At 43.0% G+C, this 23,986-nt stretch overlaps 1 protein-coding gene across 1 annotated transcript in view; it reads left to right on the top strand.

Annotated features, from left to right (window-relative positions):
* Positions 1 to 13,562, top strand: part of KLHL6 (kelch like family member 6) — a 105,385-nt gene extending 91,823 nt beyond the window's left edge. The window contains exon 7 of the mRNA XM_082252204.1: positions 13,057 to 13,562. Within this exon, the coding sequence (XP_082108330.1) occupies positions 13,057 to 13,358 (302 nt within the window). The 3' untranslated portion in view covers positions 13,359 to 13,562. The remainder of the gene's footprint in view (positions 1 to 13,056) is intronic.
* Positions 13,563 to 23,986: the final 10,424 nt, after the last annotated feature.

Genomic DNA, 23,986 nt, shown 5'->3' with positions numbered 1-23,986 from the left:
AGCATGGGAAGAAGTGAAAAGGGAGCTAGAGAGCAGGAGGTCTTGGGAGGAATGAAGAGAACAATTAAGTGTATGAATATATATATATATATATATATATATATATATATATATATATATATATATATATATATATATACAGTGATGAAAATAATTATTTGATCCTTTGCAGATTTTGTAAGTTTGTCTACTTACAAAGAAATAAAGGGTCTATAATTTTGATCATAGGTGTATTTTAAATGATAGAGACAGGATATCAACTAAAAATCCAGAAAAAACACATGATAAAAATTTTATAAATTGAGTTGCAGCTCAGGGAGTATAATAAGTATTTGATCCCCAAGCAAAACATGACTTAGTACTTGGTGGATAAACTCTTGTTGGCAAGCACAGAGGTAAGATGTTTCTTGCAGTTGGGGACCAGGTTTGCACACATCTCAGCAGGGATTTTGGTCCACTCTTCTTTACAGATCTTCTCTAAAGGCCCGTACACACGTACCGATCGTCGGCATACAAACGTCGGTGGACGAAGGATCTGCCGATTGTACGCGTGTTAGTATGGTGCCTCCGACAGATGTCTGCGCACAATCCGCGGACAAAAGTCTTTCTTGCAAACATGAAAATATTTGTATGCCGACACCAGAACGGACGATTGTTCGCCTGTCAGTACGCAATTCTGCCGACACACAGCTACAAATCCCAACACGCATGATCAAACCAAATGAGTTCCCGGAAGAATTTTCTCTAGTAAACTCAACATTTTATTCAGAAAGAACTTTCGGCTCGCGGAAGTCCAAGAAATAGGTGAAATGCGGAGCACATGCTCATCTTGATAAATGTGAGAAGAAGGAAGATGCTGCTCATAATGCCATACTTTTCTAATAAAAAGGCATGTGTTCTGTTATGATGAAGATAATGTTTGTCTATTCTATCTGTTCTATCAAATTTTAGAATTAAATAATTTGAACTCTTCACCATTATTTTTGTATTTTCACACCAAAGATCTAACTATTGATATGACCCTTTATTCTTGTATGAATTAATGTCTAAAACATATTTTTCAGGTTATGTACAATATTAAACATGTTAACAAATTCAGATAGGCCATTTTTTATTTTCAATTTTCTTTATTTTTTGGATCTCAGCAAAAAAAAAACAAAGCAAACATCAATACTTTCCGTATAATAAACATAAAAAAGGTCCATTTGGACAAAATTAAACTAGAAACTGGCAAACAGGGGTAAAATAAATAATAGGGGGTTACACAAATTAAAGTTGGTGATAGCTATAATCAGGTTGCCATGAGGGCAGGTTTGGATCCTGCTGGCCATATTGCCACTGGCCATGTGGCATTTGGCGAGGTGGTGGGTGTTGTGGAGGTGGAGGTGGAGGTGGAGGGCACGGGTGCTCCTGGCATGCATGGCTGTGCTCATTAAGTATGCCGTTTTCAGCGTTTTGCAGCACATCCAGAATAATTTTTCTGGCATACTGACACTGCCTGAGGTCCACCTTATCCAGGATTTTGGCAGTCATATTCCCGAAGGACTCATTGGCCTCCGGTTTCCGACGTAGGGCTATGGTGGCCTCCTGGATAAACTCGTCGGTGATGTCATCCACGTGCTTCCTCTTTTGCCTCCGTTTGGCAGGAGGAGGTGGTGGTGGAAATAGTTCCGCAGGCTCCTCAGGCTCCGCAGGCTCCCCAGGCTCCTGGCTGCAACCTGGCTCCTCCTCAGTGACACTTCCCTGTTGATGAAATGAACAATTGATTAGAATGTTATAGTGTATATAAAAAGTCATGTTTGTTATATTATTGTGAACAAATAGCAGACTTTACATACAGTGGCGTATCTAGGGTCTCCAGTGCCCTTGTTGAGGAGCTGTATTTGGCAACAACCCCCCCCCCCCCCCAAGATCAATGGAAAACTGTAACCCACCCCCCCAAAAAAAAATTAAAGGGCATTAAAAGTTTCTAATTTGCCCCTTGTTTGCCCAGTGTAGAGCTCTCTAGTGGGCAATCATTGTCTCAGGTGTGAAAAAGAAAGAGAGGGTTGAGAGATAGAGAGAGGGAGAGAAAGAGGGGGTGTGAGAGAGAGAGGAGGGGGTTGCAGAGAGAGAGGGGCCTGAACTTGCAGAGGGCTTGATGTAGGGCATTGAGGGTGAAGCAGTGCAGGGAAACATGAATAAGGAAGCCACCTGCCTTGCTGACCCAGAGTGAGAGACCAGAGACATGGAAGCAAGGATGGATGGATCATTTGCAGGAGCTGTTAGTTTTGTATTAAAAAAGGTTGAGCCAGAGGAATGCTGAGGCTACAGCAGTGTTTCTTTGGACCAGAGGTGTGCTGGGGATGCAGCACTGTTTGTAAGACCGGAGGTGTGCTGGGGATGCAGTGAGAGGCAGTCTCAGTCTCCTGGTCTTTTGGCTCAGCTGCTCTCAATGTTTTACACCTGCATGAAGCAGCTCTCAATGTTTTACACCTGCATGAAGCTGCTCTCAATGTTTTACACCTGCATGAATCCGCCTGCAAACTGGGGGTTCTGGGGTGTGCAGGCTGAGTGGATTGTTAAAATAAACAATAAAACAATGCCAATGTTTTTGTGACCCACCCCCCTTGGCCTGCGCCCCTGGCGGTTGCCTGTCATGCCAACCCCTTGCTATGCCCGTTTACCTAAAGGGTCAATTATGGTTTAGCTTATAATTTTGTTACATGATTACATTTTAGCAGACAATATATTGTGAAATGCCATACCTGAGTAAAACTCTCCTCCAGGAAATCCTCATCCTGGCTTGGATCTACCGACACTGAGCCCTCTGCCGAAGTAGAAGGCAGTGTAGAAATTGACGGCCTGGATTCCAAGGTGTCTGCCAGGAACCGCATGTTATCATAGTACCACAGCCGTGGTACATGTACATTCCGTGCCCCTGCTCCAGACTGGGTGGACTCCTCTATTTTTTTTAACTCCCGCCTGTAGGCAGTACGAATACTGTTTATTTTTTTGCGTATATACTCAAAATTTGCCCCAGGACAGACGGGCTTGTAGAAGGCCACCAAATGTTCCATGGCCTGTTTTCGGAGTTTTCGATTTTTATAATCCGCGGACTTCACTTGCCACAAACACGGCAGTTGCCTGAACTCATCAATAAAACTTATTAAAAAGTTGTGGGTGGTGAAATTGTCCACCATATTGCAGGACAGTATATGCCTGCAAGACACAAAACAACACAAAACATATTAAAATAGCATGTATTTTGGCACATAATAAAGATATTCCTAATAAAAGCTGTATAGGGCCCAAAACACACACTTTCTATTAAAATAGTCGTACCTTTGTTTGTGGGGAAAAGTCGTGATTCGCCGCTCGATCGTGCTCCAACTCTCGATATGTCCGCTAGCGAATCGTCGGCCGAACGATCTGGCGTCCTTTAAATACAGCGCAGGCGTCAACTCCTCCTCCAGTGGCGGGCTTGTGCAGGGGTGTGTACGTGCCGAAGATCAGGCCTACATGCGACACTCACACCTGAGGCAGTGGAATAATAATTGTTTAATTAGGAACCATGTCTCAACAATCTGGGAGCTCAATTAGTGGAGGCCGAAGTGATTGGGCCACCCGAAAATCAAGGGCTACACCCATGTCAAAGCCAGAAATGGTGGAGATGGTCTCCATTTTAGAAAAAATGGATTACGATGGAAAGTTGGCAAATTACGAGCGGCCCAATGCCAGGAAAGATGGCATCATGGACAAGGTGGTGGCCTGTTTGGTCAGAAAATTCGGTGTCGAGCGATCGAAAGATCAGATTAGGAAACGATGGTCTGACCTCAAACACCGTGAGCAGGATCAGCTTTCCCAAATCCATCGGATTTTGAAAAAAAGTAAGTTTTATTTTTTCTTTATTTTTTTAATCATGCAATATGTTTTTTATAATTTGGTGTATGTTGTATTAACATGTCTAGATTATAATGTCTATGTAAAAAGTTAGATTACTCATTTTAGTTGTCATGTCGTGATTTGATCGATCTATTGTTGATGTTTTAGTATATGACATTAAAAGTCAGGAAGCCATAGTGAAAAATATATGTATTGTGTTGCAACGAACGTTCTTTCCTGCACGAATCTTCTCAGCAAACATTCCTATTAATCACAGATTATTATTCAAACCTTTAAATAGGAGAAAAACGTAAACTCCGTGCCAAACAGTGGGAAAGGAGGAGGAGAGGTTTGGCAGCTCCATCTGCAGTGGAGGAAGAAGAGGAGGACATGGGCACAGAAGGTGGCACAGATTCCACTAAAGGTAATTGGTTCCTATGCACTGTCAAACATTAATGTACCATATTTTTCGTAGATAACCATGTACATGTCTTCATATTTGTTACTAAAAGAGCTATCAAGCAGGGCACCATGTCCTAACAAATGTACCTCTTGTGACTTTTATGATATGGCCAATGTTTTGTATTATGTAGATGAAGACATTATGCCGGAAATAATCCTGGTGGAGCCTACAAGTGACCAGACACCAGAGCAACAAGAAGGTTGGTAGTCACAGATTTTTGTGTAGTGGGATCATAGAAATATGTGTATTTGCAATGATTGTTTAACCTTATATTCTTGTATTCCCTTACAAATTTACATTGCAGATGTTGCATCATGCCAGGATGTGGCATCCCCAGCCATGTCAGAACCCCGATCTCCTGGCAACTTGCCAAGCAGCATGGAAGCCACTTCCGAAACTGTGGAGGAACCAGGACCAAGTGTCCAAGAGCCAATTGTGTGCCCACGTAGGTTTTTTCAGAATGATTTTTATCAGTGTTATTTTTAGCCTCCAATTTACAACACTAGTTCCCTATGGGAGCCTCTTTATTTGAATGGAAGTCGCACCGTAAGTCGGATCAGGATGCTCTGACTTGCGGGGCCACTTGCGTTGTGAAGATTTTTGAGGGGGAACTACACCAAAAAATTGAAGAACCCACCGTGGGTGTCCCCCCAAGTTCACAACCAGGCCTTTTGTGTGTGGTATTGAGTTTGAGGGTATGCCCACAACAAAAAGACAGCGTGGGTTACCCCCAAAACCCCTACCAGACCCTTATACAAGCATGCAGCTTGTCAGGCCAGGAAAGAGAACGAGCAAGCGGACCAAACACCCCCTGGACCACAGCAGGACACATGCCCTCAACATGGGGGGGTTTTGTTGCTTTGGGCCAGGGGGCCTCTGCACCGCACACCCAAAAGCACCTTGCTCCCATGTAGAGGAGGACAAGAGCCTCATCCCCACAACCCTGTCTGGTGGTTTTGGGGGGTCATGCGGCCAGGGGGTTCCTAGGACTTTGGAAGCAACCTTTAACAAAGGGTGGCCCCCAGATCCCAGACCCCAATCACTATGTGAATGGGTATGGGGTACATAGTACCCCTACACATTAACCACATAAATGGAAGTGTATGTGAATAACGACAGGAGACGTTTATGAAATGTTCTTAAAGATCTTCATCCGGTCTTCTCCACTCTGCTCTTTGGATCTTCTCCTCTCCAGTCTTCTGCTGTCCAATCTTCTGCTCTTATGTTGTCTGCTCTTTTGCCCTAGGCTCTTCTTCTTCCTCCTGTCCTCCTCCAATGCTGTTGCCGTGCATTCTGCCCGTCTCTGGTCTCTGCATCTTAATATATATACATTACAACCATGCCCTCACAATGACGTCATCATGCGTTCACACCCCTAATGAATATATAGTAAGCTCAGGAGACCGGCAGAATCATCAGCAACAGCATTGGAGGAGGTCAGGAGGAAGATGAAGAGCCTAGGGCAAAAGAGCATAAGAACAGGGTAGGTATTAACTCGAGAGGAATTTAAAGATTACCTGCACACCAAATGTTTCTATATTATGACCTCATGTAGGTGATTCACATTGACTCCGTTGTATTTTATTTTCCAGATCATGTATTACACACTTGCACATTGGCCAAATTGACCCGTGAGGCTCTTCAATGCTGCTCAGACCTCGAGCAAATAAAAGAGACTGCAACGGCATTGCAAGGAAAGATGCGTGATTTTGTGGACATGCTTGCCAAATTTTAAAAATAATTATTTTAAAATTTTTTACAGTTTGTATTGGGATGTTCCCATTTTTATATAATATTTTAGGCCAGTTTTATGACACTCAGATGTTAAAGAGTGTACCCAAGTTTGGGAAAAGCACTTTCCAACACCCTAACCCTAACCCTAACCCTAACCCTAACCCTAACCCTAACCCTAACCCTAACCCTGTGAATGTTTGATACTAAAACATTTTTACATTCAACAATGTGTGTTCAATTCTTTATTAGACTTTCGTTGGGGGGTCGAGGTCTAAAGCTGTGTAAAGAAGCACTAAATGTATGATGGCTGTCCTATTCACATATTTACATGTTAATGAAAGCATTTTGGACACTGCCATATGCAAGTTGCTGGAGGTGTCAATGAAATGTTAAAGATACCCCCAGTTTTAACGCATATCACAGTGCGATCTGACATTTCACACAGGATCGGAGCACACAAGTTTGAACGACTGTGCGATCCTATCCTGATGCGGCTGAATAAATGCATCATGTGCGACTTTTGTGCGAGTGCAGTGCGAATTGAGCCATACAAACTGTATAGCTGATTTTCGCATGAACATCTGATCGCATGTAATAAAGGAGCAGTGCGCTACGATATTACATGCCATCAGATGTGCAGTGTGAATTGAGACATACACTTTGTATGGCTACATTCGCACTGAACACGCATACAAGTCGCACATGACCCTTTATTTCTGATGTATCTGGATTGGATCGCACAGTGCTTAACACTTGTGGAATACAATCCTGTGGAAAAAGTAAGTGGCGGGTCACCCTTATGCAATGCTGGAAGGCTGCAAAGTCGCAGACTTCCCGCATCGCATAAGTGTGACTCAACACTCAAGGTACTAGCAGTCCTAGGATTCAATATGGCATTGATATTGCCAGTAGCAATCAGTGTAGGGAGATCAGTGTAATCTATAGTGTATTGCTTGTTCGTTGCTCTAGTTCACTTTCCATTACCTATATATATATAACACTTTGAGATGAACAATGATCAAGTTTCACATAACACTGACATATCCTAACATTGGTGGGCAGTGAGAAGGATGTCATAAATGAACACAACATAACAGGTGTAGGTACTTTGTTAATACCCTAATGTATTATCTGAAATATATAGTATGGGCAACTTCTGGACAATGAACACCAATATAAGGTGACATTAGATGAACCTTGGGTGTGACCTAGTTCTCAATGTGACAGGGTTTGTGTACATTTTGTGGGGTGCAGAAGGCCCTTGTATTTACACCACTGGCTAAAAAATAACACATGGCCATCATCACTTTGGATCAGCTGGTGAGAGACTACAGTCAAGAAACACACTGATGAATGTATTAACCCTTCCAAAGTCACACATATATAACACATGATTAACCCAAATAATTGTGTTTGGCATATGTGCCCAAATGATTATAATCCACAATACAGAATCATTGCAATTTTTGTTTAATGTGTTGAAAAATAAGATATCTCTGACATTTATCTTGTGTGTCCAATCTTTAACAAGATTAATGTGTTTGTGACAGTGATTGCTGCCAGGACACAGCTCCTCTCCCCACGAAATAGTCCAGATATTCCTGGCGGATCTGACGGGCCCTGTGTGATGCCAATGCTGACCGTCCAACTTCCATTGACGGCATGGACTCCACTTGGTTAGAAGGTTGGGCCTCTCCACTTGTACCTGGCATAGCAGGGTCAGTATCCAGTTGCTGCAAGACATAATTTTGTGCATTCCTGCGTAGGAAGTTGTGCAAAATGCAGCAACACAAGACCACATTATCCACTTTGTACAGTGCCAGGTTTATGGACGTCAGGAATATCCGGAACCGGTTGGCCATTATCCCGAAGGCATTCTCCACAACTCTGCGAGCTCTGGACAACCGGTAGTTGTAAATCCTTTGGTCTGGGGTGAGGTTCCTCTGAGGGTAGGGCTTCATGAGATGCTCCCCAAGCGCAAAAGCCTCATCTGCGATAAACACAAAGCTCATACCCTCAACAGTTTGCTCCCTGGATGGCAGGTTCAGAGTGCCGTTCTTTAGACGACGAGCGAACTCCATCTGATCAATAACTCCCCCATCCGAATTGCGGCCATTTTTGCCAATATCCAAAAAAATAAACTCATAGTTTGCATTAACTATGGCTAGCATGACTATACTAAAAAAACCTTTATAATTATAATAAAATGTGCCGGAATTCGGAGGGGGGACAATGCGGACGTGCTTCCCATCAATAGCACCCCCACAATTGGGAAAATTCCACTTCTCCAGAAATTGATCAGAAATCTCCAGCCATTGCTCTGCGTTTGAAGGAAACTGTGGGGAAAAAATAAAAAAAAAAAAAAAAAAAAAAATTAGTGCTTGAGCACATCACATTATTAATTACACACACAGTTGTCTGTTAAATGCTTATGCAACTTGCTAAAAAAATATACAACAGGAAGGCAAAGGTTTGGATATGGGGATGTAACATCTACATACATTTATTTTCAACCTCCTATTGTTCTTATATTGTAAAGGGCCATACACACTAGAAGATTCTCTGAAGACTTTTTCGTGCAGATTTAACTTTTCTATGTAGTGCAAGGGCCTACCAGATTGCATAGGATTTGAAAGTGTTTGTTGGACCTCATATTATTTGGTTTTGGTAAATCGGAAGGATAAATTGTTCTGACAATCTTCTAGTGTGTATGGCCCATTATACTCACCAGCTAGAGCTGAGATTTACAAACTACGGCCCTCCAGCTGTTGCAGAACTACACATCCCATGAGGCCTTGTAATTCTCTGACATTCACAGACATGACTAGGCATGATGGAAATTGAAGTTCGTGAACAACTGGTGGGCCATAGTTTGAAGACCTCTGAACTTGAGCTTTGGTATATGCTGACTTTGAGATTTAGCATGTGGGTGGGGGGATGGGTAAGTAAAACTGGGCATTTATACATCAATTAGGGCTTGTGGTCAGTGAAGGTTTTAACATCATTACATAAACATACAGAATCATAGGTGGGAATGGATGGACTGATGTATTTTAGATAAATCATTAACTAGGTACTAAAACATTGGCCAAGGAATAATTGTTTGAGGGAAAGCAATAAAATGACCCAAATTCAAAATACTGTTAACAGGCAATGCGTTTAGGGACACATAGGAGAGAATGGTGGGGTGGTTAGTGGGTAATTTTACAAATGGTTAAAGATAATCTACATCTTTACTACTATGTGCATGCGGACAGAGGGTAGTTTACAAATAATGGCCTGTGTCAATTGCTGTACATCCAAAAACATCATAATTCGGGTGAAACTAGTAATACATGTAATGTAAAAAATCAAACATACCTTGATATAGTCCTTCTGCAAGACCTTGATGATGGCAGAGCAGGTCTCAGGGATGATGACTCCCAGTGCTTGGGGGGAGATGCCTGTGGTGAACTTCAGATCCTGCAGGCTTCTCCCTGTTGCAAGATACCTCAACGTCGCAATTAACCTTTGCTCAGGAGTAATTGCAAGCCGCATACAAGTATCCTGCTTCAGAATATAGGGGGACACCAGGGCAAGAAGACGGTAAAAGATGGGATCCGTCATCCTCAAATAATTCCTGAAGTCATCAGGATTATTTTCCTGGAGCTCCCTCAGCAAGGACATATGAGAAAATTGATCACGGTTAAGCAACCAATTTTTCGTCCAGGAGGTCCGCTTCTTCTTCCTATTGCTCGTACGTCGTCTCAGAGCCAAAACTCCAACACTAACGACAGCAACGGACGAATTCACGGTCGCCATAATAAATTCTCGAACGATGTCTCGGAAAATAGCGAAATGTCGTCAACCAAACAAATGCTACCGAAATCAGCGCGAGATGCCCAGAAGGGTCACGGCCAAACACTCACTTCCTCTTTTGTAGCGGCGAACGTGCGTGGAACGTAGTGACGTCATTTTCTGTCGGAAGACAAATGTCCTGGGCAAGTTTGGAGCACTTTTCAACAGACAAACAACAAACACACCAGCCGCGAACATTTGTAGGACGTTCCGTCGGCCGACGATCGGTACGTGTGTACGGGGCTTAAGTCTTTAAGGTTTCTTGACTGTCACTTGGCAACTCATAGTTTCAGCTCCCTCTATAAATTTTCTATAGGATTAAGGCACGGCAAGTTCCCCTCCTCAAGAAGGCACATGTACAGTCATGACCATTAACATCTAAATGATTCAGAGAAGGATTGGAAGAAAGTGCTGTGGTCAGATGAGACCAAAATTGAGTTTTTTGGCATTAACTCGACTCGCCATGTTTGGAGGAAGAAAAATGCTGACTATGACCCTAAGAACACCATCCTTACAGTCAAGCACAGAGGTGGAAACATTATGCTTTGGGGCTGTGTCTCTGCTAAAGGTACAGGCGGATTTTCCTGCATTGAGGGGCCAATGGACAGAGCCATGTATTGTTAAATCTTGCTTTAGAACCTTCTACCCTCAGCCAGAACACTGAACATAGGTCGTAGATGGGTCTTCCAGCATGACAATGACCCAAAACAGACTGCCAAGGCAACAAAGGAGTGTTTCAAGAAGAAGCACATTAAGGTCATGGAGTGGCCTAGTCAGTCTCCAGACCTTAATCCTATAGAAAATTTATGGAGGGAGTTGAAAATTCGAGTTGCAAAGACAGCCAAGAAACCTTAAGGATTTAGAGAAGATCTGTAAATAATAGTGGAACAAAATCCCTCCTAAGATGTGTGCAAACCTGGTCACCAACTACAAGAAATGTCTTACCTCTTACCTGTGCTTGCCAACAAGGGTTTCTTCACCAAGTGCTAAGTCCTGTTTTTCTTGGGGATTAAATACTTATTTTACTCACTGAACTGCAGCTTAGTTTATAGCATTAGTTTTATGTGTTTTTTTTTTCTGGATTTTTGGTTGACATTCTGTCTCTATAATTTAAAATACACCCCTCACATTTTTGTAAATATTTTATTATATCTTTTCATGTGACAAAACTGAAAAAAATACACTTTGCTACAATGTAAAGTAGTGAGTGTACAGCTTGTATAACAGTGTAAATTTGCTGTCCCCTCAAAATAACTCAACACACAGCCTGTAATGTCTTAACCGCTGTCAACAAAAGTGAGTACACCCCTAAGTGAAAATATCCAAATTGGGCCCAAAGTGTCAATATTTTGTGTGGCCACCATTATTTTCCAGCACTGCCTTAACCCTCTTGGGCCTGGAGTTCCCCAGAGCTCCACAGGTTGCCACTCGAATCGTCTCCCACTCCTCCATGACGACATCACGGAGCTGGTGGATATTAGAGACCTTGCGTTCCTCTACCTTCCATTTGAGGATGCCCCACTGATGCTCAATAGGGTTTAGGTCTGGAGAAATGCTTGGCCAGTCCATCACCTTTACCCTCAGCTACTTTAACAAGGCAGTAGTCATCCCCGAGGTGTGTTTGGGGTCGTTATCATGTTGGAATACTACCCTGTGGCCCAGTCTCCGAAGGGATGGGATCATGCTCGTCTTCACTATGTCACAGTACATATTGGAATTCCTGGATCCCTCATGAACTGTAGCTCCCCAGTGCCGGCAGTACTCATGCAGCCCCAGACTATGACATTCCCACCACCATGCTTGACTGTAGGCAAGACACACTTGTCTTTTTACTCCTCACCTGGTTGCCGCCACACACGCTTGACACCATCTCAACCAAAAAGTTTATCTTGGTCTCATCAGACCACAGGACATGGTTCCAGTAATCCATGTCCTTAGTCTGTTTGTCTTTAGCAAACTGGTTGCAGGCTTTCTTGTGCATAATTTTTAGAAGAGGCTTCCTTCTGGGATGACAGCCATGCAGACCAATTTGATTCAGTGTGCGGCGTATGGTCTGAGCACTGACAGGCTGACCCCCACCCCTTCAACCTCTGCAGCAATGCTGGCAGCACTCATACTACTATTTCCCAAAGACAACCTCTGGATATGACACTGAGCATGTGCACTCAACTTCTTTGGTCGACCATGACAGGGCCTGTTCTGAGTGGAACCTGTCCTGTTAAACCACTGCGTGGTCTTGGCCACCATGCTGCAGCTCAGTTTCAGGGTCTTGGCAATCTTCTTATAGCCTAGGCTATCTTTCTTATAGCCTAGGCTATCTTTAGGTAGAGCATCAATTCTTTTTTTCAAATCCTCAGAGAGTTCTTTGCCATGAGGTGCCATATTGAACTTCCAGTGACCAGTATGAGAGAGTGAGAGTTTTAACACAAAACTTAACACACCTGCTCCCCATTCGCACCTGAGACCTTGTAACACTAACGAGTCACATGAAACCGGGGAGGGGTAATGGTTATTTGGGCCCAATTTGGACATTTTCACTTAGAAGTGTACTCACTTTTGTTGCCAGTGGTTTAGACATTAATGGATGTGTGCTGAGTTATTTTGAGGGGGCAGCAAATTTACACTGTTATACAAGCTGTACGCTCACTACTTTACATTGTAGCAAAGTGTCATTTCTTCAGTGTTATCACATGAAAAGATATAATAAAATATTTGCAAAAATATGAGGGGGGTGCTCACTTTCGTGAGATACTATATATACATGTACAATTTTACCCGCCAAATGGTTTGTGATTCGAATACCACGGTCAGGCAACATCCTAGCCAGGTGTGTGACATCCAATGCAGAATTGCAGCCCCATCCTTCTTTTCCAGGTAGGAATTCAAAGTAAGCTGATATAAAAATAGAGTCAGGTTGTTACCTTAGTTACATTTAAAATACATTATACTTTGTCTTGGATTTATTTGTAACTAAATCTACTTTTTAAGGTTACCTATTGACATGAGAAAACATGTTCTCAGTTCAGCTGTCTGTGTTCAGCTTGGGTAATCCAACAAATGACCTGCTCCTGCTGGTTTGAAAACTGGGTACCTCTGAAGTTACGTATGAGTTATGTTGCTAGCTTCCAATCACCCAATAACATTTCTTTCCTTTGTAGGTGGAGCAATGAAAGCACTGTATTCATACAGCCCTCTGGAAGATACCTGGTGCCTGGTGACGAAGTTTAGCCATGAAAGAGCGAGTTGTGGAATAGCTGCATGTTGTAATAAAATTTTCATCACAGGTGGAAGAGATGAGAGGAATGAGGTCATTGCCACTGTTTTATGCTGGAACACTGACATAGAAAAACTGACTGAAGAATGTGTCCTCCCCCGAGGAGTCTCCCATCACAGCAGTGTAACATTAAGGAAATCTTATACCCACATCCGTAGGATTGTCACAGGAGCTGTTTCTGTCTAACTACAGAGAACACCTTGTCACATCTATCTAATATTTAGATTATTTATAATTTATTGTGTTCGTTATCACATTAGTATGAGAACTTGAAGAGCGTTTGTTTAAAATTAATTGTTAGCATTGATGACTTATTGTTATCTTGCAGAAAATATTATATCCATTGCAGTGCCGGGACAAGATCACCTAGAGCCCAGGGCAAACATGCCAAACTGCTCCTCCCCCAAGATGTATGGGCATTATGTGCATTATGTGAACTAGATGGACTGGTGTCTTTTTGAAACCTCACTAACTATGTAACTATGTGTCAGCAAAAATCTCCCCACTGAGCAGTAATCTGCATGCTTGTCCCTAAGCATAAATCCCCCCTCCTCCCAGCACAAAACTGCCCCCTGCTGAAATACTCCATCTCAGCACAAGTCTTTGCTCCCCCATCCCCCAAGTCCCCCTCAGCTAAAATGCCCCCCCTCCTCCAAAATAAAACAATTCACCCTTCCTAGCACATATCCTCTACCCCTGAAATTTCCACCCCTAGTACACATCTTCTCCCCCCACTTCAAATCAACACTCCCAGCACAAATTCCCTCCAAATCCCCCCCACCTAGCACAAATCTTCTTCCCTTCATCCCCCTCCCAACACAAATCCTTCTAAATCACCACTCTTAGCATCCCCCCAATTTCCCCTCCTAGAGCAATACTTACCCCCTGCAGCCCCCAAATTCCCTTTTCCAACACAATTCCCCTCCCCCAATCTCCTTGTGGTGACCCTCCCCGCCTCACATAAAACCACAGTGCAAAGGGCAGCCACCCCTTCTACCCTCCCCATGTCCCGGCCCTGATCCCTTAGCAAAACTCAGGGCTTTCACATTACATTAGTACAAGCAATATTAAGTGATTTGCTTTACTTATATCAATGACATTTTTAATATTCCAATGAGTTTTTGCCACTGAAATTAAAACATGAATCATCTCTTCGTAGCACAAATTCCTATTGGCACATTTTATTTCATTCTGTTCAGTGCATCTAGAAGTATTATTTAAAGATTCGATATAATGAATGAAGTAAAGATCCTCTTTTGGGTTTTATTGTGTGAACGTTCCTGTTAGACCCATTTCCCCTCACTTCATGTCCTGGTTATGGCACGCTATCATTTGTATCAGCATCAAAATGATTTACCTGTTGCAGACTTCTGTTTTTGTGTGGTCTTTTTTCTTTAGATTTTGTAGATGAACCTCAAACTTCAGTGGTTCTGCAAAAATCTTAAAAGCTGTCTACACAAAAGGCATCTGTACAATGTCTGCTCTAGATATGACTCAAATGTTTAAAATGAATTTCAGTGCGAAAATAAGTGTAATGTGATATACATGTACAGGCTGTACATGTTTGACTCCCAATGTGAACTAAATCAAATCCTGTTGTAAATGAACACAAAACATATACTTCAACCCCACTGTCATGTACCTTATGGCAGATCGTGATGTGAAGAGGGAGGCCTCTCATACAGCCTCTTTTCTGTGACCACTGATGTTGCATCAGTGGCTGAGAGGTATGAGTGCCTGTAAGATGTTCCATCAGCCGTGGCAGCAGGTAACAGAAGCATTTCCAGGGACAGGTCAGATTACGAGAACAGTGGATGGCAGCAGAACCTGGAACAGCAGATAGGCAGGCAGCAGGTGGCAGATGCTTGAAGGCCAGCTAGTAGATAGTTAGTGCTGCAGGATTGGTAACACTCAGCAGGTAAAGTACCAGTAGGGACCAGGTAGCATGCAGAGTATAGCTGGAGAATAACTTGATGCAAGGTCAGCCAATTAAGATCAGCAACATATGGTCAGATACAGACATAGACACCGGGCAGAGAATGGTCAGGGTACAAGCAGGGGTCAGCAACGTAGATTTAGGCAGATAAACAGGAGACAGAGCAAATCTAGGGACAGGCCAAGGTCAGGGCAGGAAGCGTTCAAGCTATGTCAAGTCAAGCCAGGCCAATAACAGGAGTCAATACAGGAACAGATGCAGGGCCACAAGTAATAGCTGCAGATCAGACAGCAGTGGCTGATAGCACTGCTGCAGTTTAAATGGTGTCATTGGCGCCAACATTAGTGGCCGGCAATGGCGTGCAGATGTGCACAGGCAAACGTGCACCCGCATCCTGCGCTGGCATACCTCTAGACATCTAGAGGCTTCAGCTGTACACTACTAGTGCTAGTGCCTTCCTGACACCCACAATGAAAACCAGGGTTATGGTTATCATTAATATCTTTACATTCCTCTTCAATGCCAAGAAAAAGTGTAGTAAATTTGGGCAGCCATTTGTGTAATGTTTGGTGAAGTAAGCAGCGAAGCATTGTTTATTTGATTACACCATTGCAGCCAACACTAAATTTCCCTGTGTATTGCAGTTAAAGTGTAACTTAACAAACAACAGTAAAAGTCTGTACAGTATATGCAGTTAAGCATGCCTGTTATACTCACTTTGGAACCTAAGGGGTAATCCTCAGCATTATGCAAAAAGGCTGCCTAATCCTGTCTCCTCTGATCCTTCCCTTCTTCCACTGTCCCCAATCCATCTCCTGATAGTACGGAGACTAAGCCCCGTACACACATCAGATTATTTAACGATCTGTCGTGCATTTTTTATTGCATGCTAGTCTCATGTGGAAAGTGAAGAGGTTACTTTCATACGAAAATTCCAGTACGAAAGAATTCTACTTCAGAAGTGATGTCATGTGTTGGATTGTTTTGTAGGTGTTCTTTCGTTTCTGAGCATGCCTAGTCTTGCTGTTACGATTTTTTTCAGATGAAAACTGTACTAATTAAACGAAAATCTGCCTATCTGCTGTTCCAGGGTCTGCTGCCATCCACTCAGCACTGTGCTCGGCCAAGGCCAATCAGCACCCTCCAGACAGAGGGTAAAGGGTCATGCAGTCTCATAGGACAGTCAGAGGAGAATAAAAACTCCTCCTACAAGCTTTAACCAGTGCTGGGCCAGACACTGATAGAAGTCACAAGTCTAAATAGGCCATTACCTATAATAGTTATTATGATTGTGCATTGTTTCCTCACAGTTCTATGTATAGTGAGGAATATACAATTGTTAATGTAATATACTGTAATATAAGGTAGGTATGAACCCTAACTGAATAGCATTTTGTTTGCTATAGCTCTCTGTATCATGAACAATTGCCCCCTTTTTAAAAATAAAATACTTTTTTTTACCTTTCTAATCCTTTGTTTAACCACTTTACCACTAGAGCATTTTGCTGTCTTACGTCTGGGCCACTTTTTGCGATTCGGTGCTGTGTGACTTTAACTGACAAATGTGCGGTCATGCGACGCCGTACCCAAACGAAATTTACGTCCTTTTTTTCCCATAAACAGAGCTTTCTTTTGGTGGTATTTGATCACCTGTGCGATTTTTACTTTTTGCGCTATAAACAAAAAAAAAGTGTTTATTTTGAAAAAATAACAATATTTTTAACATTTTTTTATATGAAATTCCCCCCAAAAAAGATGTAAAAACCAATTTTTTTTAAATTTTTGGCCAATTTGTTTTCTGCTACCTATGTTTGGTAAAAAAAATCGCAATAAGCGTATTTTGATTGGTTTGCGCAAAAGTTATTGCGTTTACTAACAAAGGGAAAGATTTATGTAATTTTTGGTGTTTTTTTTTTTAACGAGTAATGGCGGCGATCTGCGATTTTTTTTTGCGGGACTGCGACATTGCGGCGGACAGATCGGACCCTTGACTGACATTTTTGACACTTTTGGGGGTACCAGTGACATTACTACAGTAATCAGTGCTATAAATATGCACTGTTACTGTAAAAATGACACTGGCAGGGAAGGGGTTAATTTTATTGGTGAGGGAGGGGTTAATGTATGCCTGGTGCTTACTGACGTGTGGGGGGGGGAGGTGACTGAGTGAGACAAGGACAGATCGGATGTCCAGCTATGCTGAACACTCCGATCTGCCACTCCCTGTCACTGAGGAGATCCGCCCGCTCTGTTTACACAGGCGGGCGGATCTCCAAACTGGATTCCCCGACGATCGGGGCAGAGCAGCGGCGATCGCCGCTGCTCCTCCCCTGGCCCGACTCCCGCTGTGAATGAAAACAGCGGGAGCGCCGCCTACAGGGGGAGGAGTCTGGCGACGTAGGTCTACGTCGTCAGACCTACAAGAGCCACTTTGCCGCAGTAGTACTACGGTACTCAGCGGTAAAGTGGTTAATCTCAGCACTAATGATGTCCTGCATCCTCTACAGGCCTCATGCACACTGGACGTTTTTACAGCTGCTGTTTTTGGTGTCAGACGTTTTTTTCTGCAGCCAGTAAACTCCCCAGCATGTTATCCTATGCAGTATTTGGCAGGCGCATTTTCTGGCTGTAAAAACACCCATCCCCCCCCCCCCCCACAAGAATTAGTGGGCTTTAGGAGGCGTTTTTGAGCTGTAAAAAAAGCTCTAACTCTGAAAACTCTGAAAAAAGCTGAAAAACGCCAACAAAAAAAACAACTGAAAATGCAGCTACTGTATTTGACGTTTATTAACATTTTTGAGCCATAAGCTTTTGTGGGAGTATAGTTTTGCTAAAAAAAGAAATCCAAAAAATGCTACAGCTGAAAAACGCTAAAAAAAGCTGAAAAACGCAACTGCAAAAAAGCTGAAAAACACCTTCTAGAGCTACAGCTTTCTACTGACGTTTTGATAATGTCCAGTGTGCATGAGGCCTTATAAAGCCAGTCTCTATCTACATGCACTCCAGCAACTGTTGCACTTAATTTCCCAAGTCGGATTTCCTGATAGTAACAACAGTGGATCCAGCCTTTGTAATGTGTATTGAAATAGCCATTTGTAGTCTCCATCATAAACCTGTGTGACAATGCAGAAGCACAAATGAGTGACAGTTCTAGATGCTATCACCTTATAACAGACATCCCAAGTCTCCCGCGACTTGCGGGAGTCTCCCGCCTTTGGCCGGCCACTCACGGACACCCGCAAGTGCCATGCAATCTCTCGGCTGCCGCGGGAGACTTAGGACATCAGTAACAGAGCTGCTGCTTCCTGTATAGTTCCGGCTCTGTCACAGGCGGAGTGATATGAAATGCACTCCGCCTGTGACAGGAGCCATACAGGATTCATGCCGTACACTGTGTGGGAGTCTATGATACCTGGTAATTATCTCATCATGTACAGGGGGGAAGTCTGTAGTCTGGTGGAATGGTCGGCAGGGAGAAGGAGGCTTTGTGTTTTTGTGTCTCTCCATTATGCTGTGTGGGAGATCCCTACACTGGGAATACAGCGGTTGTCCATAGCAACCCCTTCACTGATGTGTACTGAGAGCACAGGGGGCTTCTGGAAGCTTCTCCTCACTGCTTCTCGAAAATGTGGACCTATGGTAAAGTGTACCTGTAGGCATTCTTCTTTTACATTTTTGATGAAGGAATAAAACTTCTGCCGCAGTCATTTTTTGTGGTCTATGTGCCTCTGGGGAAATGTACCCATAATTCCACTACCAGAAAGCCAACAGGAAGTCACTGGGCTTTTCCTGAAGGGAGGGGAATTACCCATTACCTAGAGATGCACTGTAAAGTACATAGCTAAATTCAAAATGTTTCTTTTTTTTTAGTAAACATCCTCTGTATACTGATTCCATTTCATTTGATCATGCTCTAGTTGTGTTAAATTAGTGCGGGGGGATGCGGCGGCGAGGAAAGGGTGCGGCGGCGCACGGGGTGATTCAGCGGCGCGTAATGCCACCTCCCTAAAATGAGTTTGCCACCTCCCTGAAATTAGTTTTTGCAGGTTGGGATGCCTGTTATAATGGGAAGTGTCTGAACAATGACCTTCATGTCAGTATCGCAAAGTATTATTTTAGTGAAAGCTGCAAATTAAAACATTGAAAGCTACTTTTAAAATGAGATTAACATGTCAATGTTTATATGATATTTTAGTGATTGGATTTACATTTATTTAAGAATAGCATCGGCTAAGTTTTCTAGTACAGTGTTTCAACTCAGCAACAGATAAAATATGTACTCCTGCTTTGCAGTGTTTCTTTTAAGTACTGCATTATCCACATCATAAATTTAGTCTCTATGTGGCCAGTTTCCTCTGATCAGTTGAGGTCATATAGAAGAATATGACTTTTCAATGGTTCTGCAAAAAAAACATGCATAGAAACACCTTCTAATAATTCCACAAATGCTACAATTTATACATTGTGTTTGGATTGCTAGAACAAAGTGCAGTATGTCACTTGCTGGAGTTTATAGTTTTTGGCAAATTAAATGTTAGTATTAGATCCAGGTTCATCTCCTTCCTAGATATTTTTGTACATATAAAAAGCTTAAAACAAATCATCTCAGTGAACTAAAGGCTATTCTACTGCATCCAATCTGTATGACTTGGTATTGTGTAAAATATATATGTTTTTTTCACATAAAGATTTTATTGAGATTTCATAACATGGTTACAGTCATGGTGATATCGCTGTACAATAGTTGGACATAACATGAACTTCTAAGAAGTTTTACAGATGGTGCAATAAGCAGTCAAGTGAAATGATGATGAGGTCTGTGTAATATGTACAGAAAGGATTCCTTACTTTGTATATAAGAGCAAACAATTGTAGCATTGCCCCCTTGAGGACTGCTGAATTCTTCACCTTTTTGGATTCCTCTGGGTTACCGTTAGCAATTGCATGCACAAACTTAACACTTTACTTTCCGGCTTAGTAAATGATCAGTCTAGATGTTGCGTTTTTTTTTTTGTTTTACTTTAAATTAGGGATCGACAGATTATCGGCAAGGCCGATATATCGAGGGCCAATATTGACTTTTGCCGATATATCTGTATTGGCCCTGGAACTGGCCGATATTGCAGATATTCCAAATATTGAGTGAGAAGGCTGGAAGTTAGGGAGCGCTTCTGGTAACAATTGTATTAATGAAATCAGTCACAAACACCTGATAGTAAACGGTATAGTGGTGGAAAAAACTACACAGTTTATTGTATAAAATCAATAGAAGTTAAAAACACACACTGGCCAGATGTTGGGCTGAGCCTGTGTACTTGCCCCCAACGCTGATGTACTGCTAGCTGGGTTTCTGGCAAGTGTCAACGTCACCAGCAGGCATCCATGCCGTCACAAGGATGGATGGATGCATGCTTGATGTGACAGGGCTCCAGGTGGACCAATGGTACACAGACCGATACAGAAAACACTTGCGCCGGACAGCTGAAGCGGTGGCGGCGCGGGCGAAGATGTCACTCCACCACGCCTACAAGCGTCATGGTGATGGGACTGTTGGCTTTTCCTCCCTGTCTCTTGAACTAATCAAAGAAAGAAGGGTAGTGAGAGAGGGAGTGACACTGGAAGGGACAACAGGAGTTCCTGAAGGATCAGATTGTTTAGGTTTTAAGGCAAACATCATCACCCTAGGAGGATAGAGGTGACTTGGATTTCTTCATATTTCTTCATATTGGATTGACTTAGTTGGTGGTATTGTTTATACAGATCCAAGTCTTTGAAAAATAACCAACTAGTCCAAGTTTATCCTAAAAAGACATGGTTCCTCTGCTGATATGCACCAGTTCCTCCACCCCCCTACCTGGTCAATTCTGTGGAACCAGTCAGAGATCTTAATTATCTTGGTATAGTTTCATGGTCTTAGGATAAGCGTTTTGGCTGCATTCAATAAATGCATGAGAGGGGGAGCATTTGTATGTGGTAGAAGAATATCGGTGTGGTAAAGTAGGAAAGTAGCACAGGGCTAGATTGGCTAGTGTTAGCCTGCTCCGGGGGGCGTGGCAAGGAAATGGCGCCGTGAGGAGACACACAGCGGATCTCCGTGACCTGTAAGGGAACATCCGCCTAGAGAAGCCAGCGTTCCTCACTCTGCAGCCTGGGGGAGGCAGACACATAGCCGGCGGAGGCCAAGGAGTCCACCCGCACTAACCAGCCGATAGCGCATATCTCCCCGTGCATATGAGCAGTGACGTGGAGCTGGCGGGACCGAGCCCGACGGGGAGGGAAATTACCTGCTCCGGTCGGTGAGTACCGCCCGCTCTCCCTGGTCCATGAACAAGGGCGCAGGGTCAGCGGGACCGAGGTTGGGAAGTAAAAGCTCGGATATATCACAGTACTTCTTCCGAAGCTCCCCCCTGCAAGAGAGCGCAGTGGTATGATCCAAAATGGCGCCGACTCGCTCAGGCACAGCCAGTGCAATGAGTGTAAAAAAATCAGGGAAAAATGGAAACAGCCAGCAGGAACCCCAGGAGTTACCACATGAGAGCCCGTCACATCAAGCATCAAGCCAGGATACCGCGTCATCGGAGGTAGGCTTGCTTACACCTCAAATGGCTCAAATACAACAACCACAAAACCTTGAATGGCGGGAAATACTTGCTATTATGCCGACAAAGCAAGATATCTCAGCAATGGCAACTTCAATTGTAAGTACTCTTACACATGATATAAATTCATTAAAAGGGCAAATTGATTGTATGGCCAAAAAGATAGAATCGGTGGAGATAGGACACAGCGTATTAAATGCTAGAGTCTCTGATATAGAAGACACTCAAAAAGAAATATCTAGGCAATTAACTATCCTGAAACTCCAGCAAGATGATGGAGAAAATCAAGTAGACAAAATAATATACGTCTGCGGGGATTGTCGGAAGCAGTACAGGGCACAGATCTGAAAAGTAAAGTTCTGGCCATATTAAATATGCTCTTGGAGCTCCCCCCGACAGAAGACATCGAGATAGATTGAGTCCATAGGGTTCGGGCTCCGCGGAGTATGGGCATAGATTTTCCAAGGGATGTGTTGATAAGAATTCATTTCTATGACATTAAAGAGAAAATAATGAAAAAAGCATGGAGCAAGGGCCCATTTGACTTTGAGGGCTCTACCATACGTCTACTGCCGGATCTGTCTCTATATACTCTAAGGATGAGGGCTGCATTGAAGCCATTACTGGAAGCAATACAGAATACTGGAGCTACCTATCATTGGGGACATCCCTTCCATTTAATATTATTGAAAGATGACGTTTCATATACCCTTCGTTGGCCAGAACAATTACCTGGGCTTTTTTCCTTTCTGAAAGTGACACCTGTAGAGGTCCCGGATTGGCTGGGAAATCAGGGACAAAATAACTCCCTGGGCCCTCAGCCACTAAGAGGGAACCATCGGAGGGACCAACATCCCAGAACATCCACCTAAGGAGACATTACGTTTTTCTCTTTTTGTTCTCTCTGTGGGCCTTGTTCTTTTGGGCTCATAGAAAAATAGACATGGACATAGACTATCCATATGAAAACCTGGCTATGAGGGGAAAAGAACAGAAGAAGAGGGGATTAAGGCGGCAGTAAAAGGGGGAAATTAATAATAGATGTAAATAACTTGGGGGAGGAAGGAAGCACGAGATGACATAGGTGAATTGGAGGTTAATGTATTTTGGGGGAGGATATTGAAGAGAGATATAAGCAAAGCTTTAACTACAGTGAGAATGGATATCTATTTAATATCATATAGAACAAAAGTGGTAAAAATAAGCTATAGGGATTTCCACCCCCTCTGATGATATGTGCTGGGGTTATCGTGCTTCCTTTCTTTCCCCTATTAATAAACAGGGTGGATGTCTCGGGGTCACGGGTCCGCTTGTAGGGATTAGGTAATTTGTTTTCTTTTTCTTTATATTTCTTAATTTTTGAAGTGTGTGCCTCATGGAGCGACCCTCCTCCACGCCCCTAAATTAGGTAGCGCCTAGTTGCGCAAGGTCAAGGTTTTGACCAGATTTAGGGAAAAGTAGGGGAGAGTATTTACACTGATATACCTACCCCCTTTTTTTTTTTTTTCCTTCTCTTTTTACAACTGACATCGTATTTTTTAGAGAACACAGATCAGCGGGTGTCCCCATCAGTGGTCTGGGAAGCCCATAAATGTGTTATTCGGGGGGTATTGATGATGCTAGGCTCCCGTCGTAAACGAGAGCAGGAGAGCAAGGTATCGGAATTGATAGGACATATCTCAAAATTAAGCGCCACACATAAACAATCATTGGCAATAGAACATTTCCTACCTCTCACCAAGGCGAGAGAAGAACTCAACAATCTACTTTATCAAAGAGCTGTAAGGATTCTGATATCACTAAGGAGACACTACTATGAGTTCTCCGATAAACCCGGGGCTATGTTGGCCCGGGCATTACGGGGACCTCAAAAACGGACAGTGATTTCATACATACAATCAGAAAAGGGGCAAAAGATAAATGAGACTGGGGAGATTGCAGAGGAATTTAGTAAATTCTATCAATCCCTATACGGAATAGCATCTACAGATGACATTGTAAACAAAAAAAAATCAAGGGGCGTTCTTACAGAAGCCCTTGAATATATCAAAACATCAGGAATGCCATCTCTAGATAAAGAACAGGCTATGGCACTAGAGGGACAAATCACAGAAGAGGAATTAAGTCTGGCCATAACTCATACTAAACCTCATAAGGCGCCGGGCCCTGATGGATTGACTTTGCCGTATTATAAACAATTATGGATGAACTTAAAAACGCCTCTGTTGTCGCACTTCAACAACATTGGCAAGGGAGGTTCGGTGCCCATGGATTCTCTA

Source organism: Pelophylax lessonae, assembly GCF_965119305.1.
Source record: "Pelophylax lessonae genome assembly, chromosome: 3".
Classification (NCBI taxonomy): Eukaryota; Metazoa; Chordata; class Amphibia; order Anura; family Ranidae; genus Pelophylax; species Pelophylax lessonae.
The sequence above is the reverse complement of the archived record's forward strand: the minus strand, read 5'-3'. Positions and strand labels throughout refer to the sequence as shown.